The following is a 24,465-nucleotide window of genomic DNA, read 5'->3' as shown; positions in this document are numbered from 1 at the left end:
CTATGCCCTCATCGTCAGAGACCTTGCACCTCACAGTACTGGTCGACATGCCATGCCAGTAGCCATTAAATTCATTACGACTTTAAACTTCTTCGCCTCTGGCTCCTGCCAAGGATCAGCTGCAGACATTGGTGGCATCTCACAAAGAGCAGCACACCATTGCATCATGCAGGTCACTGATGCCCTCTTTGTCAGAGCTGGAGGACAGTGAGGTCCTGGAAAGAGGCAGCTCATCAGGGGAGGAGCAGGAGCAAGAAGTGAGAGAAGAGGAGGAATTGGAGGTGGAGGGAGACAACACTGAATGGAGAGGTGTCCCTCCTGCACAACGAGGTGCCTGGGCATGGTTCAGGGCACAAAGGACTCGTGAGGATGCCATGAATGTCAGGGATCTCCTGATTCAGGAATATTTCAGCTGCGCCCCTCTCACCCAGGTTGAGGGGCATGACATGGAAGAGAGTCTGAGATACCTGCACTAACACTTGCAGAAAACGCAACCTGGAACATCTAATCACTTACTGCCCAGAGGCTTTGCCCTCACCATGGAGGTTCCCATTACCTCATTCACCACCTCATACCACTTTTCCTGTCACGGCAGCAATAAAAGATGTCCCAGACACCTGGCTTAAAGTGCCATCATTCATACAATTCAGAGAGAGGAAAACAGTAAGTGCACACCCCAGTGACCCACTCAGTGCCTCGCATAACCTGGTGGCCTCCTCCTGCCACCCTCCAGGAAGAGGACCTCCCTCCTCTCCCTCACAACCTCCAATATTAGATCCAGATCGACATTGATGAAGAGAGGGGAAGCCCTGCCCTGTGTGCCAGGCCTAGGGCTCTCCTGTGACATCTCTCTTCCATCTGGTGCTGTGGAAGGCTTTGACATAATCGGCAGATTTCTCCCTGAGGACAAACAGCAGCCTCAGTGATGGCTGCAATTGGAAGTTTAAATCAGTCCCACACTTCATCTGACCCACCTCCGTTCCCACCCGACTGGCTCTAATTGGACAGGAAACCATCTCCATATCAATTAAGGGCTCACCACATGAAAATCAGGATTTTAATCAGACACAGATTTAACCAGAGGCAGGATTCTGACCCGAAAACAAACCTGGCTCCTGTTTCCCACCTTTGTGGCAAAGATTCAGCCCTATATGTTTGAATTTTAATGACCCTAAAGTCTCTCAATGTAATGCAATCATTTTAATAAGATGATCCATTATCACCTTCTTAAAGCAACAAGAGATGGACAATAAGTGTAGCTTTGCCAAAGAAGAAATGAGTGACAAAATGAAATAGTGTGAAAAGCACTGTAAACTCTCCTGCTGGAATGCACCTTCAGACTTACTATGAAGTGCTAATTAGTTGCCTCTGCAGAGGGTGAGCACACCTATCTTGCTATCCTTGTATAGACCAGCAAATTTATTTCTCACCTCCTCCCAAGTTCAGGTCACAAGTGGTACCGAATTATCTTGCTCAGGAGTCACTTGCCAGACTGCTCTGGCAGCACTCTTATGAACATAGGTACAGATGTAGGCTATTGAGTCCCTTGAGCCTGTTCTGCCATTCAGTGAGATCATGGCTGATCTGCGACCATATCCCTTAAAAACGCAGGTTAGCAAAAATCTATTGAACTCAGATTTCAAATTAACAATTGATCCAGCTTAAATTTCCATTCTGGGGAAGAGAGTTCCAAACTTCCACCACCCTTTGTATGCAGAAGTGTTTCCTAATTTCAATCCAGAAATGTCTGGCTCTAATTTTTAGACTGTGCCCTTAAGTTGCAGATTCTTCAACCTGCTGAAGTAGGTGCTCCTTACCTACCCTATCTGTTCCCCTTAATAGCTTGAGAACTTTGATCAAATCACCCCTTAACCTTCTAAATTCTAGGGAATTACAATCCTATAATCCCGCCTCGTAATTTAACCCTTGGGGTCCATGTATCATTCTGGTAAATCTACACTGCACTCCTTCCAAGGCCAAGACCCAGAACTACTCACACTACTCCAGATGTGGTCTAACCAGGGCTTTATATAGCTGAAGCATGACTTTTACCCCCCTTGTATTCTAGTGCTCTAGATATAAAGGCCAGAATTGTATTAGCCTTTTAAAATCATTTTCTGTACCAGTTCATGATATTTTAATGCTCTATGTACCCGGATTCCAAGTCTTTTTGGACCTCTGCTGTTTCTAGCTTTTCATCATTTGGAAAGTACCCTGTTCTAACTTTTTCGGTCCAAAGTGGTTAATCTCACATTTGTGTACATTGAAATTCATTCACCACTGTTTTGTTCATTCATGTACTCTATCAATATCTCTTTGTAACGTTATGCTTCCATCTGCACTGCTTACAATACCACCTATCTTTGTGCCATTGGCGAATTTAGATAATGTGACTTCTATCACACTAAGTAGTTAATAATTATGGTGAATAGTCGAGGCCCCAAAACTCATCCTTGCAGGGCGTCACTAGACAAATCCTGCCATATAGAGTGACTGCTCATTACCCCTACTCTCTGCCTCTTTCCACTCAGCTAATTTTCTAAACATTTAATAATTTGTCTTCAATTCCATGAACTTCAACTTTAGCTAACAGATTCTTGTGAGGGATTTTATCAAATGCCTTTCAGAAGTCCATATAAATAGCATCCATCGACATTCCCCTGTCCGCTACTGTAGCCCCCTCTTTAAAACAGTCAATCACTTTTGTCAAATATGACCTACCTTTTACAAATCCATGCTGGCTGTCTCTGATCAGCGGAAAGTTTCAAGGTGTTCAGTCGCACTATCCTCAATTATGAACTCTAGTAATTTCCCAACAAAAGATGTTAAGCTAAATGGTTGATAATGCCCTGGTTTCCCTTTCTCACTTTTCTTAAATAGAGGAGTGGCATCTGCAATTTTTTAATCTAAAAGAACAGTTTTCAAATCAAGAGAGCTTTGGAAGATTATAGTTAGGGCATCTACAATGTTCTCACCTACCTTCTTTAAAACGTTGGGTTGGAAACCATCTGGTCCTGAGGATTTGTCTCTGCTAAGTGCCCTGATTTTCTTTTCTTCATTGCTGTTATTTTGCTTATGTTACTTTTGATGAGTCCCCATCCCTGCCCCAATTCAGTGTCAGTTTCTTGAGATGTCTGGCATGCTGATGTCTTCCTCAACTGTAAATACTGATGCAAAATGTTATTCAACATGTCTGCCATTTCCTTATTTTCATTGACAATAACATCATTATCAGTTTTCAAGGGGCCCACATTGCTCCTGAACATCCTCTTATTCTTAATATAAGCATGATTTGAGTGGCAGCTGTGGCTCAGTTGGTAACATGCTTGACTCTGAGTTAGAAGGTTCTGGCTTAAAATTCCACTCCAAGGTGCGAACACAAAAATCAAGGCTGATTCTCCAGTGCAGCACTGAGGGAGTGCTGCACTGTCAAAGGTGCTGTCTTTTGGATGAGATGTTAAGCCAAGGCCCTATCTGCCTGCTCGAGAAAATGTGAAAGGTCCTACAGCACTATTTTGAAGAAGAGCATGGGAATTATCCCTCGTGTCCCGGCCTAAATTTATCTGTCAATCAGTATTACAAAAACAGACTATCCAGCCATTATCACATTGCTGTTTATGGGAGTTTTCTGTGCACTAATTGGCTGTGGCGTTTCCTGCATTACAACAGTGACTTATTTGGCTATAAAGTGCTTTGAGACATCCAGTGGTCATAAAAAGCATTTAAATCAATGCAAGTCTTTCCTTTTATCTTTTAATCACGTTTTATGGTGATTATGATATCCCTTGAAAGTTTCTTTTACTACTCCCGTTTTGTAGATCTTACTATCTGCTTTGTTACCCTTTGCTATTCTTTGTATTTTTCCCAGTCACCAGTATCAATGCTATTTTTTTATGCTTTTTCTTTCGTTTTATATTGTCTCTTACCTCTTTAGTCAGCCATGGCCTTTTTGGGGTAAATAGAGCTCTTTCCCTTCAGGGTAGAAACTGGTTCTATATCAAATTAAATTGTTTTGGAACATCTCTCACTGATGTTCTGTCAGTTTACCCACTAATAAACTTGCTCATTTTACTGTGGAAAGTCTCTGAATCATCGCATTGAAGTTATTCTTGCCTATATCTGGAATCTTAGTAGCTATTTTGCGTTTCTTCCTTTCAAACATGGCTCAATCATATTATGATTACTATTAAATAAAGATTCATGCACCATTAGGCCGTTAACTAAATCTGGCTGATTACTCATTACTAAATTGAATATGGTATGCTCTCTTGTTGGTTCCAGGACATAATGTTGCAGAAAACAATTTCCGAAACACTCAAGAGATTCACTACCTTTCGGATGTGCTATTCTGCTTTGCTCAATCTATATGAAAGATAAAATCCCCCATTAGAACCAGTTTGCCTTTGCTATATGCTTGTCTAATCTCTCCACCTATACAGTCGACCACTTGAATTTATCATCATATAATGGGAAATAAGGAAATGGCAGAGACATTAAACAAATACTTTGGGCAGAACGTTAACATTTAGTCCCACTTTCAACTGGAGAGGCCAGCAGCGGATTGGGAACCTGAAAGTTAATCAAGCAGGGTTTGTCATGGGTTTTTATTTCAGCCATGGCATTAGCATTCCGCTTCCAGTTTCCCGGACAATCAGAGTGAGTGGACGTGACCATGACCCGCACCTGACTCTTCAAGTCTCACTATTTTAAAGGACTACGTAAGGGGTCAGAAAGGATCCATTGGAGAACTATCAGGACAGAGAGAGCAACTGCAATGGAGAAGTCTCAATGTGGGAAGGCTGATTCCACACCACAACCCCCTCCACACCCCCCCCCACAACCCCGCACTCGGGTTCTTGCAGGCATCCCTGGAGATCACGCTGTAGGCTGTAAGGGTCTACAGAGAAACACTCTTCCCAGCGGAAGAGGCCAGCCTCTGAAACCAAGCAGATGTAAATGGCTGAGGAGATCAGCAGGAGGAGCATGGTGCCCCGCAGATGGATATAGTGCTGTAAGGTTCAATGACCTCATCGGGGCAGGAAAGGTGAGTGCTAACTCCAACATTCTGATTTCCACAGCATTCTGCTGCACAGCATTGCAGCTCCATCCATTCCTGTCTCTCGAGGTACCTCCTCACATCCCCATCTGAACAGCTAACACTCCCACGCACCCTCATCTTAGTGCTATCTCGCACTCATCCCTCACAGTCACCCTCCACAAATATTATCCTTCCATCCTCTACACTCTCATAACTCTACGTACAGGAGATGAGAGCACAGAACTTGAAAAAGAGATAGAGGTAGACCTCCAGTAATTGCCTGAACACTGAAAATGAGGCGATGGAAATCAGGAGAGTGGCAGAGTGCATGGCCATTGGAGATGGAGAGATGGCGGTCTCCCAGATCCTGGTGACAAAATTAGACATTACACAGCCACATGACACATAACACTGTCTCATGCAAATTGATGGCACCAGTAACTGAAATTTGATCATCTGCACAATTATAATTTTGAAATGGAAGGCACAGGACACTCCATGCTCTGCTCAACTGGACACAGATGCTGAGCCTCAGGATGTGCAATAGTGTGGGGATTGTGGGGAGGAGGGGGGTGGTGGGATGCAGGTCATCCATGAAAAGGTCTGTTCTGGAGCAGCGTCACAAAGCGTGTGATGTTCTGTCAACAATTCTAGAGGCACTGTGCATCATTGGAGAGAGATTCAAGGAGTCCGCCTTGAGAATGAGTGCCATGATGTCTCAGGTGTTCATGCTGATGTCCACCTCCCTGGAAAGAATGGCCACCGACAAGAAGCATCAGATATGGCAGATAACCAAGTGCATGCTTGCCCTGATCAATGGCCTGCATAGTCTGCCACTTTAAATAGGATGGATGAAAGCCTCGTCTTAGCCATTCAATGCCTTATTGAAGTGTAGCAAAGTGCTCTCCAGCTCTTAGCTAGCAGTGAAGTCCGGGTGGGCCATGAGAGGGAAGATGGACAAAGGGCACATGGAATTGGGGACACTGCTCAAGGTGCTCCCACTCCTCTGTGCCTCCCCCCATCAGTCAGAGCCCCACATGCTGACTCCTGTCTCTATGGCTGAGTCTGCCCCTCCACTTTTGCAGGTGGAGCAGTTTTTGGCAGGGTAACCCAGAGGATGTTAGCCATGAGCATCTCAGATATCAGAGCAGGGGAACCTGCAGTCTGTCTTCAGCTCTGATGAAGCACCATGGGTAGCACCATGTGAAAGTTACGGGAAAAGGAAGAGAAAGACTGTAGCTTTACAAGGGGAACCACTTGGGTGTTTAAAAGTTCGTCACTGTATCAATTGTCGATGTTTATACACCATGATCTCTTTATTTCTGGATTCCATTGTCCAGTGATCTCCATTGTTGCCTCTTACAAGTCAAATGGCCAAAGTCTTGAGGAAAATGATATACAGAGTAGAAGATGAGCAATTGGTATCAATGAGATGGAAGGATTATTGGCTGTGGGAATGCCTTGTGTTGTGGGGGTGGGGGGAAGCCCAATGGGTTCAGCATTTGTGTGTTAAAATGCATTCATAGCTTCAGGTTAGCTCAGTCATGCTTGCATGAGTCCATCAAGGGCATCTCTGAGAGTCAGCTGCAAGGAATCTGGCCACATGAGGGACCTCCTCCTCCCCCTCCTGCTGCTCCTGCTGTTTCTTCTCCTCCTCTTCCAAACATGCAGAACAGTCATCAACTTCCTCCTCCTGCAGCACCAGTCCCTCTGCTACACTTTGTTGTGCACTATAATTCTGGACACCATTGCTGGTGCATACTGAAGGCTGTCCCTAGATCTGTCCAGGCACCTGAACCACATCTTCAGCAACCCAATGACTTGTTCCATGACTATTTTTGTGCTCTTGTGGCTCCGGTTATACTTTTCCTGTTCGCCAGTTGTAGGATTCCTCACAAGTGTCATCAGCATGTCCTTAGAGGGAAGCCCTTGTCTCCAAGGACACATCTGCTGACTCTGTTTGGAGGTGCAGAGATCTTTGGGAGATGTGACTGGTGCTGGGTGATGGCATCATGGCAGCTTCCTGGATACCTTACACCAACATGCATGAACCTCTTCAGGTGATTGCATAACAGCTAAAGATTATTAGAGTGGAATTCCTTTTGATTGATGAATGCTGCTGGTTGATCTGAGGTGGCCTTGATTACCACATGCGCACAATCTGTAACTCCCTGGACCTGTAGAAATCCAGCCATTGCAGATAATCTCAGGGTCCTCTCGTTCTGTCTGGCCTCATCAGTAGCAAAGTTGATGTAAGTGGCGGCCTTAGCAAACGTGGCATCATTCACCTGGGATATGCACTTGGGCATAGCAGATTGCGAAATCCTGCAGATGGCACCAGCAGATTCCTGCAAGGAGCTGGAGGCAAAAAAATTCAGAGCTGTGATCTCGGCCTTGACCTTGATGGCCACTGGCAATATCTGGAAAGAGGTCTTGAACCAGGATGCTGCAGATGTCAGCAACAACCTGCCGAGAAGGCCTAAGGCAGTGTTGCTCAATCATGCCCAGAAAGCTGATCCTTTGCCTGCATGTATTGGGGGTATCACCTCCTTCAAGCTGCAACTCTGTGTTTATCTATTCTGTCCTGTGGAGCACTAGGTGGCTGAGGGAAGACAGCTGCTCACCCTGATGGTTTTGCTCCTGCTGCTGGTAGTGTTGTTGGTTCTGCTCCTCTTGTTCCATATCAGAGGCCCAAGGTAGAGCTGCATAATCTGCTCCTGTGTTGCTGATCAGGCTGACAGCAGGGAAGATCAGATCAAGGTAGCAGAAATTACCTCTAACGTTTTGGAAATCACCTCCACAGCAGTGAAAACACACTCTCAGAACAAGTCCTGTGAGCCAAAGCGTTTCACCGAGGTAAGGAAGCAGCTGACATAGCTCAGTGTTTAAAGGCTTTCCAGCCTGTCAATTTTGCAGCCCCATCAATCCCCACTGTGTTGTCACCGTGCTCTGAATGTTAAAGCCAAAATACAGGGTTAAATCTTCAGTCAGCTGCCACTTTGCATATACTAATCTCTGACCCACATGTCCTGTGAGACATTTAGTTCCCAGTCCTGACCACCTTGCAGCCATGTCTCAGTAAAGGCTACCATATTATTCCCTCCACGTTGAATTTGCACCTGCAATTCATTGAATTTGTTCCTTATTCTTTCTTTTGGGCCTCCTTATCTCGAGAGACAATGGATACGCGCCTGGAGGTGGTCAGTGGTTTGTGAAGCAGCGCCTGGAGTGGCTATAAAGGCCAATTCTGGAGTGACAGGCTCTTCCACAGGTGCTGCAGAGAAATTTGTTTGTCGGGGCTGTTGCACAGTTGGCTCTCCCCTTGCGCCTCTGTCTTTTTTCCTGCCAACTGCTAAGTCTCTTCGACTCGCCACAATTTAGCCCTGTCTTTATGGCTGCCCGCCAGCTCTGGCGAATGCTGGCAACTGACTCCCACGACTTGTGATCAATGTCACACGATTTCATGTCGCGTTTGCAGACGTCTTTATAGCGGAGACATGGACGGCCGGTGGGTCTGATACCAGTGGCAAGCTCGCTGTACAATGTGTCTTTGGGGATCCTGCCATCTTCCATGCGGCTCACATGGCCAAGCCATCTCAAGCGCCGCTGACTCAGTAGTGTGTATAAGCTGGGGGTGTTGGCCGCTTCAAGGACTTCTGTGTTGGAGATATAGTCCTGCCACCTGATGCCAAGTATTCTCCGAAGGCAGCGAAGATGGAATGAATTGAGACGTCGCTCTTGGCTGGCATACGTTGTCCAGGCCTCGCTGCCGTAGAGCAAGGTACTGAGGACACAGGCCTGATACACTCGGACTTTTGTGTTCCGTGTCAGTGCGCCATTTTCCCACACTCTCTTGGCCAGTCTGGACATAGCAGTGGAAGCCTTACCCATGCGCTTGTTGATTTCTGCATCTAGAGACAGGTTACTGGTGATAGTTGAGCCTAGATAGGTGAACTCTTGAACCACTTCCAGAGCGTGGTCGCCAATATTGATGGATGGAGCATTTCTGACGTCCTGTCCCATGATGTTCGTTTTTTTGAGGCTGATGGTTAGGCCAAATTCATTGCAGGCAGACGCAAACCTGTCGATGAGACTCTGCAGGCACTCTTCAGTGTGAGATGTTAAAGCAGCATCGTCAGCAAAGAGGAGTTCTCTGATGAGGACTTTCCGTACTTTGGATTTCGCTCTTAGACGGGCAAGGTTGAACAACCTGCCCCCTGATCTTGTGTGGAGGAAAATTCCTTCTTCAGAGGATTTGAACGCATGTGAAAGCAGCAGGGAGAAGAAAATCCCAAAAAGTGTGGGTGCGAGAACACAGCCCTGTTTACACCACTCAGGATAGGAAAGGGCTCTGATGAGGAGCCACCATGTTGAATTGTGCCTTTCATATTGTCATGGAATGAGGTGATGATACTTAGTAGCTTTGGTGGGCATCCGATCTTTTCTAGTAGTCTGAAGAGACCACGTCTGCTGACGAGGTCAAAGGCTTTGGTGAGATCAATGAAAGCAATGTAGAGGGGCATCTGTTGTTCACGGCATTTCTCCTGTATCTGAAGAAGGGAGAACAGCATGTCAATGGTCGATCTCTCTGCACGAAAGCCACACTGTGCCTCAGGGTAGACGCGCTCGGCCAGCTTCTGGAGCCTGTTCAGAGCGACTCGAGCAAAGACTTTCCCCACTATGCTGAGCAGGGAGATTCCACGGTAGTTGTTGCAGTCACCGCGGTCACCTTTGTTTTTATAGAGGGTGATGATGTTGGCATCGCGCATGTCCTGGGGTACTGCTCCCTCGTCCCAGCACAGGCATAGCAGTTCATGTAGTGCTGAGAGTATAGCAGGCTTGGCACCCTTGATTATTTCAGGGGTAATGCTGTCCTTCCCAAAGGCTTTTCCGCTGGCTAGGGAATCAATGGCATCACTGAGTTCCGATTTGGTTGGCTGTATGTCCAGCTCATCCATGACTGGTAGAGGCTGGGCGGCATTGAGGGCAGTCTCAGTGACAGCATTCTCCCTGGAGTACAGTTCTAGGTAGTGCTCAACCCAGCGGTCCATCTGTTTGCGTTGGTCAGTGATTATGTCCCCCGATTTAGATTTGAGGGGGGCGATCTTCTTGATGGTTGGCCCAAGAGCTCTCTTCATGCCATCATACATTCCGCTGATGTTTCCGGTGTCTGAGGCCAGCTGAGTATGACTGCATAGGTGTTGCCAGTAGTCGTTTGCGCAACGCCTAGCTGTTCTTTGTGCAGTACTTCTGGCTGCTTTAAGTGCTGCGGATGTTAAATCGCTGGGGGCTTTCTTGTAGTTCAACAGTGCAATGCGCTTAGCGGCTATGACAGGTTCCAGCTCTTCATTATGAGATTGAAACCAGTCTGCATTTCTCTTCGTACTTTTGCCGTAGGTGGTCAAAGCTGACTCATAGATGGCGTCTCTGATGTGGGCCCACTTGGTCTCAGCATCCCCTGTGGGAGTGTTTTGAAGGGCTGTTACAAGTGAATTTAGAAATTTTTGTAACAGCTGTGGGTGAGAAATTCTGCTCGTGTTGATGCGCGGGTGGCCCTTCTGCTTGGAATGATGCAACTTCTTTGGTCTGAGTCTAACCTTGCTGCACACCAGGGAGTGGTCGGTGTCGCAGTCCGCACTGTGGAAGCTGCGTGTGATTTGAACACTGTTTAAGGCGGCTCGCCTTGTGACAATGAGGTCTAGCTGGTGCCAACGACGTGATCTTGGGTGCCTCCATGAAACCTGGTGACAGGGTTTAGTGTGAAAGAACGAGTTGGTGATGCAGAGGTTATGATAGGTACACAACTCAAGCAGTCTCTGCCCGTTCTCATTCATCCTTCCAACGCCATAGCGCCCAAGGCAGGAGGGCCATGAGTCATGGTCGGCCCCAATCCTGGCATTAACGACCCCCAGCAGGAATAGGTGTTCGGTGTTGGGGATGCTGCTAATGATGTTATGGAGTTGTTCATAGAACTGGTCTTTAGCTTCAGGTGCGGAACAGAGTGTTGGAGCACAGATGCTGAGTAGGTGTACTGGACCAGAGGTGGTGAGCAGTTGGATGGACAGTATGCGTTCCGAGCCATTTGAGGGAGGCTCTATCATGCTGAGCAAGGAGTTTCTGATGGCGAAGCCCACTCCATGCTGTCTTGGTTCTTCAGGATCCCTGCCCTGCCAGAAGAAGGTGTAGTCTTGCTCTGCTAGAGATCCACTCGCGGGGAGGCGAGTCTCCTGAAGTGCTGCAATGTCCACATTGAATCTACTGAGCTCGTTGTTAATGATGGCGGTCTTCCGAGAATCGTTGATTTGTGTAAGGTCTTCCGACAGGCCAGGACACATAGTTCTGACGTTCCAGCTTGCAAAGCGAAGGGCTGGTACCTTCTTTCTTTTTTTCATGTTGTTTGGTGCGGTGTATCAGTCCACCTTTCAGGCAATGACCCTGAGCTCCAAGCACCCGTTGAAGCAGGCAGACTGTGGCGGGACAGAACCTTATTGACTGGGGGCTGCCCGGTTTGAGGCGGGCGGTAGCTGTCCAGTGAGGTGCAATGACCTCTCCCACCGACAAAGGCAACCCGTGGCGCCCAGTTTCTACGCCAATTTATCTGGACTTATAACCTGTAACTGCTGCCTTCCGTGTTGTTTTAGTCACTGTGAGGCAACTATGTAGTGACTTCTCCATGGTGCATGCCTGGGCAAATTTATGGAGGTTGAGAGTTGCCCAGTCGTCAAAACCCCCCTCTCGGCCTTTCTGGTGGGGTCCAAAGGAGTGCAGGACACGACGTTTGGCACCAGTATGGCTGCAGGAACTGCCGGAAACATGCCAAAGGTGACACATGACCGCCTACGGGGTTCAGCTCCGGATTTTCTGTTAGGGTTTACTCCCTTAGCCTTGGTCTCTCCGAGACGGCCACAAGGCAGTGGGGTTGTTGGGGCCCCTACACAGGTGTAGGATGGTGCCGGTGGGAGGAGGGGATGCAAGGGGGGGGGTGCAGGGGAAGGGGGTGTGGGGTGAAGATGGTGCGAGGGGGGGGCGGGCTGGGACGGGGTTGTGAGGGGGTGAGCTGAGAGGGGGAGCTCACCCCCATTTGTTCCTTATACTCTGTATAAAACATGCTTACTTGGGCCAGACACCCCTGCATGTCCTTCAGTTCTAATGGTTTCCTCACATATTTCTTAGTTCTCTCTCCTGGTTTAATCAGTTTACATCTTTTACTTTCCCTTTATTTTTAAGCACAATTTGTGACTATTACTCTACCCTTTTGTCTGTGTTTGAACTATTATTTATATTACCTTTTCCACCTGAGTCCTCCCCCCATTTACTAATTTAAAGTCCTTGTGACCGTCCTATTTATCTTTTCTGCTAGGACCCTGGTCCCAGTCGGTTCAGGTGGATTCAGTTCCAATGGCACAGTTCCTTCCTGTCCCAATACAGGTGCCAGTGTCCCATGAAATGGAACCCCTCTATTCCATACCACTCCTTCAGCTTTGGGTTCACCTCCCTAATCTGTTCATCCCTATGCCAATTTGTGTGTGGTTCAGGTAATAAACCAGAGATCATAACCCTCCAAGTCATGTTCTTTAATTTAGTTCCTGGTTCCTGATACTCTCCAAACAGGATGTCATGCTTTCTCTTCCCTATACTGTTCTTCCAGAGGATGTCCCTCTGCTTCAAAAAGATGCATCCTTTCCTTTGGTACCCCCTGCAGAAGCACCTCCAAAGTAACATTTAGAATGGTGCTCTTCTGCCCTTGCACTTTGACTTCCCCTTTTCTTTAATATTTGGAGCCAGCTCCTCTTTAAGGGTGATCACCAGGCCTTCAAAAGCTTCTGATGCCACATATTTCTTACCCTGACCCTGCTATTCGATATGCTGGAAATGTATTTAAATGAGTTGACCTTGCATTATAGCACAGGATCAGTGCAATGTACGCCAGGTACATGCAGCTCCCAAGATAGCTCTGTGCCAGGACTGCATTATCTAGCCCATAAAGAGGCTAATACTTCAAGGAATACGATTAGCTCCACACCACTTTCAGAGTCTAATTTAGGCCAAATCAATATGTCTTTGGACAGACAAGACAACAGTGGACCTTGATGTGTCCTCTTTTAAAAGTTAATGATGATTGTCTGCTGATATAGGAACAATTGATAATATCTTTGATTCAGAACGTAGCCAAGTGGGCAGCCAAGAATGAAGACGTCAGTAATAACCTGCCTTAGACTAACACTAAGGAAACAAATTGGAGCTATTAAAGATCAAAAAAGGAACCTGTGTGTGGAAGCAGAATGCATGGGCATGGTTCTTAATGAATAATTTGTTTCAGTCTTCACAAAAGAGGGAGATGATACAGATATTGTTGTTCAGGAGGAGGAGTGTGAAATAATGGGTGGGTAAAAACTTAGTAAGGGAGGAAATATTAAGGAGTTTAGCATCTTTGAAAGTAGATAAATTCCAGGCCTGGATGAAATGTCAAGAGAAGTAAGGGAGGACATAGTGGAGGCTCTGACCACCGTTTTCCAATCCTCTCTGGTTACATGCTGCCAGAGGACTGGAGGACTGCTAACATTGTACTGTTGTTTAAAAAGGGAGGAAGGGATAGCCTGGCTAAATACAGGCCAGTCGCCCTCATCTTAGCGGTGGGAAAAATTACTGGAAAAAGTTCTGAAGGACAGTAATAAATCGTTATTTAGAAAGGCACAGATTAATCAAGGACAATCAGCATGTATTTGTTAAGGACCTGTTTCCCTCAGTAGAGAGGTCAATAACTAGGGGGCATAAATTTACAGTAATTGGCAGAATGAGTAGAAGAGAGTTGAAGAGGAATTTTTTCACCCAGAGATGATAGGGGTCTGGAACTCACTGTCACAAAAGACGGTAGAGGCAGAAACCTTGACTGCATTCAAGGGTTGTAATCTCAGGATTACCCCCTGTGCCACATGCTAGTGAGGGTAGGAATAGGAGGATAAGGCAAATGAATGCATGGCTGAACAGCTGGTGTAGGTGGGAAGGCTTCAGCTACTTGGACCATTGGGATCTCTTCTGGTGCAGAGGTGACCTGTACAAGAGGGACGGGTTGCATCTAAACTGGAGGGGGACCAATATCCTTGTGGGGAGGTTTGCTAGTACTATTCAGGAGTGTTTAAACTAGTCTGGCAGGGCGTGGGACCCAAAGTAGTAGTCTCTCCAATGAGATAGTTGAGGCAAATGTCGAGGTTAAAGCAAGCAAGTCCAGTAGGCAGGCTGGGCAGGGGCAGGACAGGGAGCGTGGAAGGTCTGGTAGCCTAAACTGCATTTACTTTAATGCAAGAAGCCTTACAGGTAAGGCAGATGAACTCCGAGCATGCATCAGTACATGGGATTGTGATATTATAGCTATTACGGAAACATGGTTAAGGGACGGGCAGGACTGGCAGCTCAATGTTCCGGGGTACCGATGCTTCTGGTGTAAGAGAGGAGGGGGAGTTGCACTATTGATTAGGGAGGACATCACGGCAGTACTTAGAGAGGATATCCCGGGGGGAATGTCCAGTGAGGCCATTTGGGTAGAACGTAGAAATAAGAAAGGGGTGATCACTTTGATGGCATTATACTATCGGCCCCCCAATAGTCAGAGGGAAGTGGAGGAGCATATATGTAGTGAAATCACAGATAGTGTAGGAATTATAGGGTTGTAATAGTAGGTGATTTTAACATCCCTAATATTGACTGGGACTGCCTTAGTGCTAAGGGATCAGATGGCGAAGAATTTGTTAAGTGTGTCCAGGATAGTTTTCTGAAGCAGTATGTAGATGGCCCTACTAGAGAAGGGGCTACACTCGACCTCCTCTTAGGAAATGAGGATGGGCAGGTGGTTGATATGTCAGTGGGGGTGCACTTTGGGACCAATGACCATAACTCTATTCGCTTCAAGATAGTTATGGAAAAGGATAGGACTGGTCCTCAGGTTGAAGTCCTAAATTGGGGGAAGGCTAATTTCGATGGCATCAGACAGGAACTCTCAAAAGTTGAATGGGAGAGGCTGTTCACAGGTAAAGGGAGGCTTTTAAAAGTGGTATAGGAAGAGTTCAGGGCCGGCATGTTCCTGTTAGATTGAAGGGCAAGGCTTGCAAGTTTAAGGAACCTTGGTTGATGAGAGATATTGAGGGTCTGGTCAGGACAAAGAAGGAGGCATATGTCAGGTATAGGCAGCTGGGATAAAGCCAGTCCCTCGAGGAATATAAGGGATGTAGGAGTACACTTAAGAAGGAAATTAGGAGGGTGAAAAGGGGCCATGAGATTACCCTGGCAGATAAGATAAAGGAGAATCCTAAAACATTCTATAAGTATATTAAGAGTAAAAGGGTAGCTAGGGAGAGAGTAGGTCCCCTTAAGGATCAGTAATCCTTGGTAATCTATGTGTGGAGCCACAGGAAATGGGCGAGGTCTTAAATGAATACTTCTCATCTGTATTTACCATGGAGAACGTCATGGAAGCTAGTGAGTTCAAGGGAGGGAACACCGATATCCTGGAGCATATCAACATTACAAAGGAGGAGGTGTTGGAGGTTTTGAAGCATATTAAGGTGGATAAATCCCCATGGCCTGACCAGGTGTATCCTAGAATGCTATGGGAAGTATGTGAGGAAATTGCTGGGGCCCTGGCAGAGATTTTTGTATCATCTTTAGCCACGGGTGAGGTACCGGAAGACTGGAGGATAGCTAATGTTGTGCTTTTATTTAAGAAGGGCAGCAGGGATAAGCCAGGAAACTACAGGCCGGTGAGCCTTACATCAGTGGTGGGAAAGTTATTGGAAGGGATTCTGAGAGACAGGATTTATATGCATTTGGAAAGGCATGGTCTGATTAGGGATAGTCAGCGTGGCTTTGTGTGTGGGAAATCATGTCTCACGAATTTGATTGAGTTTTTTGAGGAGGTGACCAAGAGGATTGACAAGGGCAGTGCGATGGACGTTGTCTACATGGACTTTAGCAAGGCCTTTGACAAGGTCCCGCATGGTAGGCTGGTCTGGAAGGTTTGAACACAAGGCATCCAGGGTGAGCTAGCCAATTGGATACAAAATTGGCTTGGTGATAGGAGGCAGAGGGTGGTAGTGGAGGGTTGTTTTTCAGATTGGAGGCCGGTGACCAGCGGTGTGCCGCAGGGATCGGTGCTGGGCCCTCTGTTGTTTGTCATATATATTAATGACTTGGATGAGAATGTAGGGGGCATGATTAGTAAGTTTGCAGATGACACCAAAATTGGTGGTATAGTGGACAGTGAAGAAGGTAGTCTAAGTTTACAACAGGATATAGATCAACTGGGAAAGTGGGCAAGGGATTGGCAAATGGAATGTAACACAGACAAGTGTGAAGTGATGCATTTTGGGAAGTTAAACCAGGGCAGGACATATACAGTGAATGGCAGGGCCCTGGGGAGTGTTGTTGAGCAGAGAGACCTTGGGGTGCAAGTGCATAGTTATCTGAAAGTAGCAACACAGGTAGACAGGGTGGTGAAGGCGTATGGTATGCTTGCTTTCATCGGCCGAGGCATTGAGTACAAGAGTTGGGACATCATGTTACAGTTGTACATAACGTTGGTTAGGCCGCATTTGGAGTACTGTGTGCAGTTCTGGTCGCCGCACTACAGGAAAGGTGTGATTAAGCTAGAGAGGGTGCAGAAAAGATTCACAAGGATGTTGCCTGGTTTGGAGGGCTTGAGTTATAAAGAGAGATTGGATAGGCTGGGTCTGATTTCCCTGGAGCGAAGGAGGCTCAGAGGGGACGTGATAGAGGCATAGATAAGGTAGATAGCCAGAGTCTGTTTCCCATGGTAGGGGTGACTAAAACTAGAGGGCATAGATTTAAGGTGAGAGGGAAGAGGTTTAAAGGGGATCAAAGGGGTAAATTTTTCACACAAAGAATAGTGGGTATCTGGAATGAGCTGCCTGAGGAGGTGGTGGAGGCAGGAACATTAGTAACATTTAAGAGGCATCGGGACAGGTACTTGAATGAGCAAAGCATAGAGGGATATGGAATTAATGCAGGCAGGTGGGATTCGTATAGATAGGCATTATGGTCAGCATGGATGCGGTGGGCCGAAGGGCCTGTTTCTATGCTGTCGACTCTATGACTCTATTTAAAAAAACAGTTGAATATGCACTTGGAGCACCACAATCTGCAGGGCGAGGACCAAGAGCTGGAAAGTGGGATTAGACTGAATAACTTTTTTGGCCTCTTTCTGTGCCTTAAGTTTTTTATGTTCCTATATTATTCGCAGGAATATGGTGCACGTACCCTTATTTGACCACAAGGCTTCTGAGCTAAAGTGAACGCATTCTAGGATCTGCAGGGAATTGAAGGAGCAAGCTAATGATGCTTTGCCAGATATTTTTCAGATGATCAACAATACTGCAACAGCTGCTGCCCTACCTCTGCACCTTCCCATGCAAATATGGGAGAGGCAACACCACTTTTAACTCCTTTCCAATGTCCAGAGTCCCAACACTCTTCCTTGGTGAAAAAAAAAATAATGTACTACTTCCAACTTAGTGTACTGGACTCACTGCTCACTATGTGGTGTCCTCTATATTGATAAGACCAAACTCAGATTGAGTGATCACTTTGCTAAGCATCTCCGTTCAGTCTGCAAGCATGACCCTCACTTTAATTCTCCAAGCCACTCTCACCACTCTACACTGTTCCAGTGAAGCTCAGCACAAGCTCAAGAAAAAGCACCCCATCTTCCAATTAGGCACTTCACAACTTTCTGTAATCAACATCAACAACTTTAGATCATAACCACTGCTCCCATGTTTTTTGAAGAGCAAGTGCTGGTAGTGATTCAGCTGTAACCATTTCCCCCTCTTGTGGATCTATATTTTGTTTCTTTTCTTGTTGCATTACGACCCCTTTTTGGCTTGCACCATTATCCCCTTTGTCATTTCACCACACCTGCCCTCCACCGTATCATATATTCCAACATTCCTCCACCCCACCACCTTACTGTTAACTTTCTTTCTCTCTCCACTGATGTTGCCAGATCTGAGTGCTAGAATGGGATTTAAAACTTTGCCAAACTGCCTGTTTAGACTTAACTGCTGAGTGTATCCATCACGTTCTGTTTTTAATACTATAAAAGGACCTAATAAATTATTTCAGGTATCCTAACATCCCTATTGGGAAGAATACATAACTTCCTACAAAATTCTCTATGACCATCTAAAGAATACAGCTATCATAAGGAATACTGTATGGTTTTAGAAGTAACAGGTCATACATAACAAATCTAAGAAATGGTTCAGGCTAATTTAGCAGATGTAGTTCACTTGGATATTTAAAATATGACAAAACTAAGGTGAAATTTGAAGGAAAAGTTTTAATTCATAAAAATACCTCGCTGGATTGTTAGTTAGGTTAGCAACAGAAGATGGTAATCATTGGAAAATGCCCTGCTTTTAACTGGGTATCCAGGTTATACCACAGGGATCTGTTCTGGAATTCATGCTGTTCACAATATTTCTAAATGTTACAATGGATAGAAAGTCATCTGGATCACACATATATGTGCTCATAGAAACATAGGAAGATTTACAGCACATTTTATGACACATTTATATTATTATGTCCATGCCAGCTGAAAAAGGGTTATCCAGTCTAATCCCACCTTCCGATTCTTGGCCCATAGCCCTGTAGGTTCTGGCAACTTAAGTGTATATCCAAGTGCTTTTTAAAAGCAATAAGGGTTTCTGCCTCTAACACCTTTTCAGGCAGTGAGTTCCAGACTCCTACCATGCTCTATGTGGAAAGACTACTACTCAACTCCCCTCTAATCCTTCTACTAATTACTTTAAATATAAGACCCCTGGTTATTGACTTCTCTGCTAATGGAAATAGTTCTTTCCTATCCATTCTACCTAATACCCTCATAATTTTATGCAAGTCTTTTCTCAACCTCCTCTGTTCCAAATAAAACAAACCCAGCCTATCCAATCTTTCCTAATATCTAATATTCTTCATTCCTGGCATCATCCTCATAAACTCCTCTCTAGTATGATCACATCCTTCCTGTAACTGGTGACCAAAACTGTACACAGCACTCTGGCTGCGGTCTAACTCGTGTTTTATACAGTTCTAGCATAACCTCTCTGCTCTTATACTCTAGGCCTCAGCCAATAAAGGAATGTATCCCATATGCCTTCTGCACCACCTCATCTACACGTCGTACTACTTTCAAGGATCTGTAGACATACATTCTAAGGTCTTATCAATGAAAGATATGCTGGAATTGGAGGCAGTACAGCAAAGGTTCACTAGATTGGTTCCTGGGATGAGAGAATTGCCCTATGATGAGAGGCTGAGTAAATTGGGCCTATATTCTCTGAAGCTTAGAAAAATGAGAGCTGATCTCATTGAAACATACAAGAATCTGAAGAGCTTTGACAGGGTACTCACTGGCTGGGGAATCTAGAACATGGTGGCACAGTTTTGGATTAGGTGTCCATCATTTAGGACTGAGTTGAGGAGAAATTTCTTCACTCAGAGGGTTGTCAATCTTAGGAATTGTCCACCCCAGTAAGTTGTGGATGCTCCATCACTGAATATATTTAAGGATGAGATAGACAGATTTATGGACTGTCAGGCAATCAAGGAATATGGGGAGCAGGCAGGAAAGTGGAGTTGAGGCAGAATATCAGCCATGATCATATTGAATAGCAGAGCAGGCTAGAGGGGCTCTTTCTTATGTTCTTATGTTAAGGTCCCTCTGTTTCTGTACACTTTTCAGAATTCTACTATTGATTGGGTATTCTCTTGCTTTGTATCTCCTCCCCAAATGCAATACCTCACAGTTCTCCAGACTGAATTTCATTTGTTACTTTGCTGCCCACCTGACCAGTCCATTCATATATTCCTGCAGTCTACAGCTTTCTTCCTCAGTAGCAACCACACGGCCAATTTTCATTCTTAATGAGCAAGCCTTTGTGCTGGGAATAAGCTTTCGGAAAAGCAGCCCCAGGGTTTCCAGTTGTATTATTAAATAGTACTGAAAATTGCAAAATGAAAGCACCTATTTTGCTAGACATTGATGGCAATGATTCTGGATTAAAACAAATGTTACTGTTTCTAGTGATGAGAACAAAGGAGATGAATGATATGACTTCATTATTTTTATACTGTTCCTTTAGGGAAAATGCAAGATTTCTAAAATGTACTAAACTGGACAGTTAAAATTTTATTTGTCTTCCAGCTCTACTGGCGTCCATACTATGATGGATGTGTAAGAGATGCTTGTGGTTGTGAACTATTTGGGGATTGCGACTGTCTCTGTGATGCTGTTGCTGCCTTTGCTAAAGCATGCTTAGATGCTGGAGTCTGCATTGACTGGAGAACTCCTGACTTTTGTCGTAAGTTTTACTATCAATGTTGTAAATGCTTGTAATATAAACAAATCTGCGATGCATATTTTTGATGAACAGAGAAACAAAGTGTTAATATGCTACATGTTGGGCTTACATGTTGTTATTTTTGTGTTAAATTCATTTGGGATATTTTGCATTACTAATGCATCATACTGAATTTATGGATATATTTGTTGGATTACCCATATACAATTCAAGAAAAATACCGCCAGTTAAATGCATTTTGTTTTTTTAGCTTTCATGCAGTTTTTTTAACAAAAATCCTAGTTAATATAATAATATAAAATAGATTTCCTAATAAGAATCCCTTGCATCTTGTGTTATGGAGAGGATGAGGAAGAGGAAACAGAAAAATTAGATTGGTGGAACTTAATGAGGCATCACAGAAGTTGTTTCTTACCAACCCATTGATGCCTCTCCAGCAGATTTATAGACCATGGACACGATGGGCTGTATTGCTTCCTTCTGTGCCGTAATGACTCGAGGGGCTGAATTTTCAGGCCCCCCCACCCCCCCTCCCCTGCCATCATGGTCTGGATTTTAAAAGCCTGCCGCTGAGCTTGGCGGCGAGCTCAAAAAATGGCAGCTCGCGACCTTAAGCGCAGTGGCTCATTTAAATAGCTGGGGGGCCCGCCGTTCCTCCACCCCACCCAAATCACGTGAAGGGGGCGAGCTGTCCATCCCCAGTAATGACGTCAGCTACCTGTGTGTAGGTGCTGGCGCCATTTTTAAATGATAGACAGCCCTGCCGGCATATTTACATTTTTAAAGAAAGATCCCCCAAAATTGAATAAATACATTTCTTATGCCCCTTTCCCATCCCCCAAAAACAATTAAAATAACTATTTGCCCTAAATCCCACCTAAAACCTTTTACATCTGGCCTTCCCCCCCCACCCCCACTCCAAACTGCGCAAAGTTTAAGGTTCAACCCTTCCCACAATCCCCTACACCCATTACGTGTGTTTAACCCTGTTCCCCACCGCCCCCCACCCACTGCACTGACAAACGTACCTCCTCCTTCCTCCCCACCAGTGTGGCACCGTGTTTCCCAGACAGGGATCTGAAGGCGTGGGAGTGCCAGCCACCTTGCCAAACATCGCGGCGGACCCTCAATATGGGAGGCATGAGTATTTAAATGTATTAATTTTATTGATTTTAAATTTAAATTGTGGTCCGTCGCCCGGCGGTGGGGGGCCCGCCATGGAGCCTCGCCACCACCAGGAGGATCGGGGCGGGCGGTGCCGGCGTCAAGTTCTGTGGCGGGCCTCATCTCGAGCCATCTTCAGGCCCCCGCCATGGATCACAACATCGAGGGCTTGTTAAGATCCAGCCCACAGTTTGTACAATCCCCTTAAAGGGCTTCCAGTTCTCAGTCCCAAAAAATCCATCTCTGCTAGCTCAAACTGGATTTACACCCAGCTCGATGCATCAGAAACCTGGGAGCTCCATGCTGCTGCTGCACCCTTGCCAGCTCCCATCTTTACGACTCCTCCTCTTTCAGCTATTTTTGTAGTCTTTAATTTCCTGTACTGCGGCTCTAGAATTCGGAGAAAATAGTTTGTTCCTCTAATTAATTGCGGTATTTTTAGCACTGCAATACAACGTCCAGTGTCAATAAGCTAATGGACAGTTGCTTTACCACCCCAACTCTATCTGCATACCTAGTTACAGCAACCCCAGGAAAATGCAGTGAGTTATTGGTGGGATCATGTGGGTTGGTGGAAGTGCTTCCTGCCGTTAACCCACTGATTAGGGAAATGATGTCCATTCAATCTCATCAGTCAGTTTGACTAAAGCTTGGAGTCCAATTCTCTTCCCACCTGATGTTATCATGCAAGCACTTTTCCAGGAACAATAGATAGTAATCAGGAGAAAAACATTTGGCTGAATTTCTTCTTTCCCAAATCATGGCACACTGAAGTTAATTAAATGGAGCTCTAAAGGGGACCATATTTTTGATGTGTTTGACAAGCATTATTTATTTCTGTACAACACCTTACAGAGTAATGTAAATCTTGTCAAAACGTATCTTCACAACATTTGACACGGCCAAAATTATAAATTAATATAAAAGCAAAATATAGTGGATGCTGGAAATCAAAAATAAAAACAGAAAATGGTGGAAATACTTGGCCGGTCTGCCAGCATCTATGGAGAGAGAAGCAGAGTTAATGTTTCATATTGATGTCCTTTTGTCAGAACTGGAAAAAGTTAGAGATGTAACAGGTTTTAAGCTACTGTAGAAGCAGGGAAGCTGGGGGCAGGGGGTGGAATGAACAAAAGAGAAGTTCTGTGATATGGTGGAAGGCAGGAGAGATTAAATGACAAAAGGGATGATTGTGCAAGGCAAAAGATGATGGTAATGGGACAAGTAAAGAAACAAAACATGAGCCTAGGGGAGGTGTAAATGGGATAAGCAAAATCACCAACAAATGTTTCTGATGCTGTCTGCTCCACACAGATTGGGTGACTGCTTTGTGGAACACTTCCATTCAGTCCACAAGTGTGACCCCAAGCTTCCGGTCGCCTGTCATTTTAATTCTGCACCTCACTCCCACCCATACCTCTCTGTCCTCAGCCTCCTACCTGGCTCTAATGAAGCTCAATGTAAGATCAGGAACAGCACCTCAGGAAGAAATTAATTTGTGTAGCTCTCCTTCTAGCCGCTTTCATCACTGAGATCATTGACAAATGCTGTGTGGGTCATGCAAGTAGAGGCGGTGCTGCTTGTCTTAGTGGATTGGTAAAGAAGTGGCGCTATACAAACGAATTCCTCCCCCCTCATTTTTCAATTCAGCACTTTACAGCCTTCCGGACTCAACAATAAGTTCAACAATTTCAGATCATAACCTCTGCCCCCATTATTTCTTGTTTTGGACAGCAGCTGCTGTTGATGATTCTGTTGTCCCATTTACACCACATCCAGCTTGTGTTTCTTAACTTTTCCCATTGCCATCTCCTTTTGCCTTCCATTTTTGCCTGGCCAGAGAGCAGGAGACAGAGAGAGCACGCGGAAGATTGCAAACTTCACCATGGTGCACGGTGCCAGTGACATCGCCTTGCAGAAACCACATATCAACTCCGAAATGTACCACGACTGAAAGAGATTCCACTTCCTCAATGTCTGGCTGGTGTGTGACCATATGCAGAGAATCATGCAGGTTACACAGACTTGACAGGATATGGTGAACAACTGGTTTAGCCATCCATTGCCAAGTCTGGCTGGACCACATAAAACACTAATGGGTCCTGCTGTCATCTGCTAAAACTGCTCACAAGTTCAGGATTATCCTGAAATGCAAAGATAAGCCTGGCTTCTTTTATCTACTGCAAACCGTCTTCTTAAACCCCTCTCCCCTGTCCTCTCCACCCTCACCTCATAAAGTGCAAGGACTTTATGGACTTCTTTACCACTAAGTTCAAGACCATCCAATCAGCTGCCTCTGTCACGTCCTTCCCTTCCACTCGTCCACTTGGCCAAACTTCCTATAATGCTCCTCCCTGCCCTAACCCGGAACTCGCAACTTTCTCTAATTTCTCTCCTATCTTCTTTATTCCCTCTCTGAGCTCATCTTGTCCATAACCTCCTGCTCCCTCAATCCTATTCGCACTAAACTGCTGATCACCCAACTTCCCCGCCTGATCCCCATGTTAACCAATATTGTAAACAGTTCTCTTTCTTCAGGCATTGTCCCTCTCTCCTTTAATATTCCATCATCACTCCTCTGCTCAGAACACCAACACTTGATCCCACCACCCTTGCACACTACCATCTTATCTCCAATCTCATTTTCCTCTCCAAAGTCCTTGAAGTGTTGCTGCCTTCTAAATCCGTTCCCTTCTTTCCCAGAATTCCATGTCTGAATCCCTCCAATCTGCTTTCTGCCCCTGCCGCAGTACCAAAACAGTTCTTATCAAAGTCACAAATGGCATCCCATGTGACTGTGATAATGGTAAACTTTCCCTCCTCGTCATTCTTGACCTGCTTGCAGCCTTTGACATGGTTGACCACACCATCCTCCCCCATTGCCTC

The 24,465-nt window shown here is 45.5% G+C and overlaps 1 protein-coding gene across 1 annotated transcript in view; it reads left to right on the top strand.

The window, feature by feature from the left end:
• LOC137376881 (mucin-6-like) overlaps window positions 1-24,465 on the top strand; it is a 316,041-nt gene that overhangs the window by 92,475 nt on the left and 199,101 nt on the right. Inside the window, exon 12 of the mRNA XM_068045837.1 lies at window positions 20,259-20,415. Coding sequence (XP_067901938.1) covers window positions 20,259-20,415 — 157 coding nt within the window. The remainder of the gene's footprint in view (window positions 1-20,258; window positions 20,416-24,465) is intronic.

Source organism: Heterodontus francisci, chromosome 14 (genome assembly GCF_036365525.1).
Source record: "Heterodontus francisci isolate sHetFra1 chromosome 14, sHetFra1.hap1, whole genome shotgun sequence".
NCBI lineage: Eukaryota > Metazoa > Chordata > Chondrichthyes > Heterodontiformes > Heterodontidae > Heterodontus > Heterodontus francisci.
Note: the sequence above shows the minus strand (reverse complement) of the source record. Positions and strands in the feature narration are given on the sequence as shown.